We start from the raw sequence: 8126 nt of genomic DNA on the forward strand, positions 1-8126 counted from the left end.
CTTTCCTGCTATTGATTTCTGAATAAGACAAACAGAGAAGTTTAGTTAATATCGGTGAAATAATTATAAAGGAAGTTATTTTATTGGAAAAAAAAAGTTACCCCGCCAGACCAGGGTGCTGTCAATGTACAAACGGCACTCCTTACTGTACGTGGGCCATCCACCGGGTCAGAGTTTTCCAGGGTCAGATGAACAGCGGGGCGCTGTTAGGCAATAAAGAGAGAACAACAATTACTATTTTATGATGTCCTCATTCTGCTTCTGCTTTTTCCATTCTCCCATTAAGCTTTGTGCTGACTGAACATTATGCAACCACACTATGATAAGCGCCGGATTCACTGAAGGTGAACTGTGTTGAATGGAGGTGAATCTGTGTCTATTTCAAATGACCAACTAGGTGAGAATTTCCTGTTCTGTAAAATTCCCCTGTACAGGACGGGATGATTGAAGATAATACAGGTCCACTTTAGGTGTGTGTAAGCCCTGACCAAATGATTTTTGTTTGCTAAATCACATTTATTTGTGTCTCTTATGGTGACATACACCCTTAAAGTGTATGTATAGCCCAAAGCTTTATGTTTAGTTTTGGATAGAGCTGAAAATGGTTAGAATAAGGTTAGCAGATTTTCAAACTGAAATCCGGGCCCACTTGTAACCGCACCCATAAACCCTACAAAGACCTGCGGGCTGCATACAAGTGATCTCGGCGACATCGTCAAGATCACTTGTGCAAAACAAGCGGCGGCTTCCCTGCTCTACATTTAGCCCTACTTGCCCAAAGCAGGGCTAAATGTATAAAACAACTACCCGCCCGGTGCCCAGAACTGCATGCCCCGGGCATCGGGAGATAGGAATTCCACACCCCTGCTGCCCCTCTGCTCCCTGCTGCCCTAAGGCCGGGCCTTGGTTGGCCTTGTGGGAAATCCGGCCCTGGCCACACCCACAAAATCATGCTGCCATTTTTAGCATGCCCTGAAACAATTGAACGCAAACATTGATGATGTAAAGACAAAGAGAGGAATTTATCAAAACTGGAGCAAGAAACGCATTGAGTACAGGGGGCATCAGTACGTAACACATGCAGTACAGGGGGCATCAGTACGTAACACATGCAGTACAGGGGTCATCAGTAGGTAACACATGGTGCACAGGGGTCATCAGTAGGTAACGTATGGAGCACAGGGGTCATCAGTAGGTAACACATGGTGCACAGGGGTCATCAGTAGGTAACGCATGGAGCACAGGGGTCATCAGTAGGTAACACATGCAGTACAGGGGTCATCAGTAGGTAACACATGGAGCACAGGGGTCATCAGTAGGTAACACATGGAGCACAGGGGTCATCAGTAGGTAACGCATGGAGTACCGGTCTCATGAATACGGAACAGTAGCAAGTAACACAGAGTTCAGAGCTCAGTAGTAAGTAACGTAGGGTTCAGTAACAAATCAGGGGTCAAGTAGTGAGAAATGCACGGTTCATGGGTCAGTAGTAAGTGACGCAGAGTTCAAGGGTCATTAGTGAGTAATGCAGGGTTCAGGGGTCAGTAGGAAGTGACACATGGTTCAGGGGTCAGTAGTATGTGATGCAGAGTTAAGGGGTCAGTAGTGAGTAATGCAGGGTTCAGGGGTCAGTAGTAAGTGACACAGAGTTCAGGGGTCAGTAGTGAGTAATGCAGGGTTCAGGAGTCAGTAGGAAGTGACACAGGGTTCAGGGTCAGGGGTCAGTAGTAAGTGAAACAGAGTTCAGTGGTCAGTAGTGAGTAATGCCGGGTTCAGGGGTCAGTAGTAAGTGACATAGGGTTCAGGGGTTATTAGTAAGTGACTCAGGGGTAAGTAGTAAGTAATGTAGAGTTCAGGGGTCAGTAGTGAGTAATGCAAGGTTCAGGGGTCAGTAGTTAGATTACGTAGAGTTCAGGGGTCAGTAGTGAGTAATGCAGGGTTCAGGGGTCTGTAGTAAGTGACATAGGGTTCAGGGGTTATTAGTAAGTGACTCAGGGGGTAAGTAGTAAGTGATGTAGAGTTCAGGGGTCAGTAGTGAGTAATGCAGGGTTTAGGGGTCAGTAGTAAGTGACGTAGAGTTCAGGGGTCAGTAGTGATTAATGCAGGGGTCAGGGGTCAGTAGTAAGTGACACAGAGTCCTAGAGAGCTATCCCAGCATGTACAAATCTTGCTATATATGTCTGCAGTTCACTGCTACCATGGACAGCGCCAGGGACTTTTGTTTCCTGGGGACAGACTTCTCAAAATGGGGACTCTCCCCAGGAAACAGGGACTAATGGTAACCTTGGCCTTGTAACTCCTGTCAGATTTTACTACCATCGGAAGCTCCCTTGGAGAGATTTCTTAGCTTCCTGTCTGGTAATAAGGTTGTCCCCAGGACAGGAAGTGAGGGGAAATCTCCCTAACAACACAGACAGAAGTCAAATCCCCTTTTTAAGTGAGTGGGGGAATGCCGGAACCCTGTCAGCTTTTTAGTGTTGTCTGTGTCCGTGATGCAAATTTCCCCTCACTTTTCAAGCATATTTCGCCACGTGCAGATGTGAATGGGCCCTTTCAGATCTTCATGCGGGGATGACACAGAGGAGGTTTGGAAATTCTAAATGTTATTCTATCTGAGGAATACGCTGTCCATGTACCAGGAAGAGGACAGCACTGTTTACGTTTTATCCTCCAGAAATCTTCTGACATCTTCAAGCTGCTGAGAATACGAGAAAAAGTCACTGAAATCCTGATGGCGGCTCATGGAATGAATATGAGGGAGTGTCAGTGATGACACGGCCATCGCTTTATTATAGAAGCATGTTTCTTTACTAGAACGCAAAATGTTCTATTACGGTGCAAATTGCAAATCCTTTAAATCTGAACTCCAGGCCGATAAAAGACACAAATTAATGCCACTCTGCTCTCATCAATACATCATTACATTTATTTATTTCAGTGCAAGCAGTCTAAGTACCTGAATTTGCCTCATGCAATCCATGGTGCAGCAGAGCTCAGGCTATGAGAGGGAGAAGCAGCCCTGGTAGCCAATCAATTTTACTGTAGTGCTCATGTGCAAGAATCCTGAAAAGAGGAAAAAGCATAGTGCCAGAGAGGATGAACTCATCCGTCTGCTGCTTCTTTTTTCACTGTCCAGTCACAGGCTAGGATTAGCTGATTGGCAGTAGTCACTGTTTGGCCAACAATTTTGAGCCCAGCTTCTTTGACAAAAGTCGGAGGGGTGCTGTCGGGGCCACACATTGCTTGCACTATTTTTTTTCCACTGCACCGCAAGGCAACACACGATATTGCGGTACTGCATGTTCTGTTGCTCTGCAACGCACGTCAGACGGGAAGCACTTTGCGGTGCCATTCAAATGAATGGCGATGCAACACACCTAGCGCACAGCAACAAATACTAGGTGCGCTGTGCGAATGCAAGAATTCATCACACAGTATTGTGGCCAGGGGCGTCCCGAGTGTCACCCAGAGCAGGTACTGGGTGACACCCCACCGTGACCTCATCGCGCATGCGCGGCCATCTTGGTGATACCTGCCGGCGGCCATCTTGGTGATGGACGCCGGCAGAGAGAGGGGGGGGGGCGTTCACCCGGCGGGATAAGGTATGACGCCGCGTCCCCTCCTCTCTCCTGACACTGTCGGGTTCTCGGTCCATGACCGAGTGCCTGACCTTTCAGAGGGGGTCACACCAATATGACTGTCAGTCATTTTGGTGCCACCCCTCCAATGGTGTCACCCGGGTGCCGTGTGACGACACTGATTGTGGGATTAGCGCAACATCATGGTGTATACGGGCCCTTAAGCTGCCCATACACTGTGAGTTTCTTCTCGTTCTGCCCCTCAGGATGAATGAAAAAAAATCTCTCGATTCCCCCAGCCATGTTAACAGTGAGGATGAGGGATTCCCCCCACCGGTCTATTGAATTCTCTCCAAGGTGGGTGTGTCCGAGCAGTACCTGCAGGAGATTGGCCGAAGACTCAGCCAAAATTCAACTAGTGTATGGCCGGCTTTAGGGTCCATTTAGATCCACCAATCCAATTGGTTGATGATGTGTGCCTTAAAAACGATAAAACAGAAAAAGAGAGGACGACCTAAGTGAAGATAAAGCTAGAGAACATCAGTTCAAGGCTGCCAGGTAATCGTCTTCCAGCCCGGCCGGTATGGGTGTACCTGAGCTATACAGTAACAATTGTGACGCAAGCCGCACACGGCAGATCATAAAAGAGAGGAAGGGGCTGACACTGAACCCGCTCAGTCAGTGAATGCAGACTCTTGCAGGATTGACCTTCACCCCGCTCACGTTCTGCATACATTGTGTGTTAGACCTGCGGAATCGTCTCTGACCTGCCATCCAAGTATAACCGCTGATAAAAGACGATAAAACAGAAAAAGAGAGGACGACCTAAGTGAAGATAAAGCTAGAGAACATCAGTTCAAGGCTGCCAGGTAATCGTCTTCCAGCCCGGCCGGTATGGGTGTACCTGAGCTATACAGTAACAATTGTGACGCAAGCCGCACACGGCAGATCATACATGAGAGGGAGGGGCTGACACTGAACCCGCTCAGTCAGTGAATGCAGACTCTTGCAGGATTGACCTTCACCCCGCTCACGTTCTGCATCTTTCAAACCTTGAATCGGTTGGACTGACATAGTCATTTACAACGCCGTTCACCGCCACGTTCACCGCACACCTGCAGCCGGCCGAGTCTGAGCTGCCAACGTCCCAACTCCTGCTGATGGAAAATCGCTCTGCGTCACAAATTGTGTGTTAGACCTGCGGAATCGTCTCTGAACTGCCATCCAAGTATAACCGCTGATAAAAGAGGATGATGGACAGCTACGGATCTGTTGTTCCTGACTTGTCCACCTTCCAGAGTTTGCTGTTGTGGCATGTGTGCAAACCTGAGCGCCCGCCATGTTATGTTTTAGTTGTTTTTTATGCCCCCCCCAACCACCCTGCTAAAACATAACATGGAGGGCACTCAGGTTTGCGCACATGCCCAGACGCTTTGCTTTGTGGCCGCAGCATATTCTATACAGCAGTCAATGAGACCATGCTGCAACTACGTGCAAACCGCTTACTACACGGTTGCGTTACAGTATTGCAATGCAAAATCCCCATTGGCACTTAAAAACAAAAAACAGGAGGCAGCAGTGCTGCTTGCTCAGTAGCTCAGCTTAACTTGCTTCCTCTCCCAGCAGGGACTCAGCAGCGGACTGCTGAACATCTGCACACCTTCGTTCAACCGCGCTCTGAAAAGTGATCCGCACTGGTGCGGCAGTAAAAGTCCAACGCAGGTGTAAACAAGGCCTAAGGCCCCGTTCACACCAGGGCGGTTCGGACGCGCGGATCCGCCTACATGAAGGATCCCATACATTGCTATTGGGAGCGTTCATGCGACCGTGCGGCTCAGAGCGATCCGAACCGCCCCCCCCGCCCGAATTGCTCCCTGCACTATTTTTGCCGTGCTGATCACTGCGATTTCCATACAGCTTTCAATGGAACCGCGCTAATCAGTGCTAAAACGCAATTAAAAACTCCCAAAACCTCCCTTTTAAAATCAGCGCGGAAACCGCGCTGATCCGCAGCCGCCCTGGTGTGAATGGTCTCTAAAGGAGTGGAAGCTGCTCACTTAGCAATCTTAGTAAATAAGGGGAAGCTGTGCTCACTTTGAATGCCCCATTGCGTGCTAACAAAATAAAATCCTTTTCCTTCTTTTATAGAACAAATCCAGGATTTTTGCGGTGAAATGCTCATTTTGGCCTAAGGCCAAAATAAAGAAGATATACGCACCCGATCCTCGGCCCCGTGGCAGTGACCGCTCACCTCTCTCCCCCTCTACTCTGTTATGTCCCTTGGCATCTTCACGTCCAATGGACTGTGTTAGATGTGATGACATCACAGGTTCTTAGACCACCAGAGCCCGGGGGAGAAGAGGCTGCAGGAACCGGTCTAGCAGCCAGATACCGAAAATCAGGTGAGTATTTCTTTATTTTCACCCCTAGACCAAAATGATCAGTGCACCCCTGCAGTTCAGGGGTAGCCGCACTGCGATGGCTAACTTTAACAAATCCTGGAGTTCCTTCTTTAAATTCTCCTCGTGCAGAATCATGTATTCAAAGTGCATACTGGTTCTCTTTATTTACTAACATTCATTTTACAAAGTCAATACACACTTTGCAAAGTAAACATTCACTTTGCAAGGTGGACAGACATCACTCCTTTAGTAAATCAACCGCATTGTGTTCTTTAGGGTTTAGATTGAAATGTGCTCCTTAGCGGCTGTGTAATATCGGGAAAAGGGAGGCGGGTCACTAATGGCTACAATGTAGCAGGCTTAAAGTGTATGTGAGGGCAAAAATAAAAAACAGATTCAGCACATTTCTGCAATACATGCACGTCTCCATGTTTTATCCCGTCGAATATGCTGCAAGTACAAAAAATACCTATAGATCTGCCTGACATGTATTTCACTTTGGTCTGACAACACAATGCCTTTTCTGCACTCAATTTCCCAGCAGCGTTGTCAGCCCTGCTTCCTGGACTACAGAACATCATAAATCCCAGCCTTTCTCTGTCCCACTCCCCAAGCACACATTAATTTATTTCCCAGGAAAACACAGCATCATGCCCTTTCCATGGGGCAAGGAGGCTTCTGATGTAAATGGGGGGACTCTGATGTGAAATGGTAGCTTCTGATCTAAAGGGGGGGACTCTGATGTAAAGGAGGTGCTTCTGATCTAAAGGGGGTCTTCTGATGTGAAGGAGGGGCTTTTGATGTAAAGGGGGGCTTCTGATTTAAAGGAGGGGCTTCTGATGTAAAGGAGGGACTTCTGATGTGAAGGAGGGGCTTCTGATGTAAAGGGGCGGCTTCTGATTTGAAGGAGGGGCTTCTGCTGTAAAGGGGAGGCTTCTAATGTGAAGGAGGGGCTTCTGATGTAAAGGGGCGGCTTCTGATTTGAAGGAGGGGCTTCTGCTGTAAAGGGGAGGCTTCTAATGTGAAGGAGGGGCTTCTGATGTAAAGGGGCGGCTTCTGATGTGAATAGGGCTCTGATGTGAAAGGAGTATTCTGATATGAAAGGGAGAGGGGGCTTTGATGTGAAGGAGGGGCTTCTGATTTAAAGGGCGACTTCTGATGTGAAAGAGGAGCTTTTTATGTAAAGGGGGGCTACTTATGTGAAGAAGGGGCTTCTGATGTGAAGGAGGGGCTTCTGATGTGAATAGGGCTCTTGATGTAAAGGAGGACTCTGATATGAAAGGGAGGGGGGAAGCTCTAAAGCGTAGGAGGCTCCTAATCCTAAAAACAATTTAAACTGTCCAGAAACTATCGTGCAGAGAAACACCAACCGAGGGAGAGATACAAATAGGAAGAGAGAAAACATGGAAACCTAAAACCTGGCCATGTAGTGCTTGAATCAGGACACAATTCAAGGCATATGTGATCCTGCTGGCACCACTCCTTTTTAAGAAAATTCGATCGACTTTTGTTGAAGGAGCTGGTCCTAAAATCGGCAGGCAAACAGTGACGACAGCCAATAAGCTGCAGTCGATGTTCAAGTGTCAGAATACAATACCCTGGCAGAGGAGGATTCTCTATACACGATATTTAGCATGAAATGAACCCACGTACTGAATGAGAATAGAACGCCAAGTGTATGGCCACCTTAACAGACGCGGGCGTACCCCTTATTTCTTCTGATATGTGCAAAAAATATTTGATAAATGTTACCTTGAACACGCAGGCCTTGGCATTCAGGAAGAACAATTCAACAGTTGTGACCTCCTTCAGAAACGTTATACTTTCAATGTAAAACCTGAAAGGAGGAAGAAATAGGAAACAAGTTATTTTTCATGTGTGCAGAGGAGGTATGACCACAGCCCGTGTCTGCGAGAAGCATTTACAGTTGTTACAGTCGAAAAACTATTCATTGTTCTGACCAGAGGTGAGGCTAAGAACAAAGAGCAAACACAAAGTAAATGCTTACTACTATTGTGTCCTGAATAATACATTTGAAGTATTGTGTACAGGTCTACTATGGCAAGTGACAGGTTAAAGAGACCCTGTCACCAGGCCATTCATCAGTCTTCCCTTTAGATTATATTATTTATTATTACAGTTACAG

General features: G+C 47.4%; 1 protein-coding gene across 1 annotated transcript in view; it reads right to left on the reverse strand.

Moving 5' to 3' along the window:
* FRMD4B (FERM domain containing 4B) overlaps positions 1 to 8126 on the reverse strand; it is a 140883-nt gene that overhangs the window by 97658 nt on the left and 35099 nt on the right. Inside the window, exon 5 of the mRNA XM_018555437.1 lies at positions 7733 to 7817. Within this exon, the coding sequence (XP_018410939.1) occupies positions 7733 to 7817 (85 nt within the window). The remainder of the gene's footprint in view (positions 1 to 7732; positions 7818 to 8126) is intronic.

Source organism: Nanorana parkeri, unplaced genomic scaffold, assembly GCF_000935625.1.
Source record: "Nanorana parkeri isolate BGI_ZX_2015 unplaced genomic scaffold, ASM93562v1 scaffold196, whole genome shotgun sequence".
Classification (NCBI taxonomy): Eukaryota; Metazoa; Chordata; class Amphibia; order Anura; family Dicroglossidae; genus Nanorana; species Nanorana parkeri.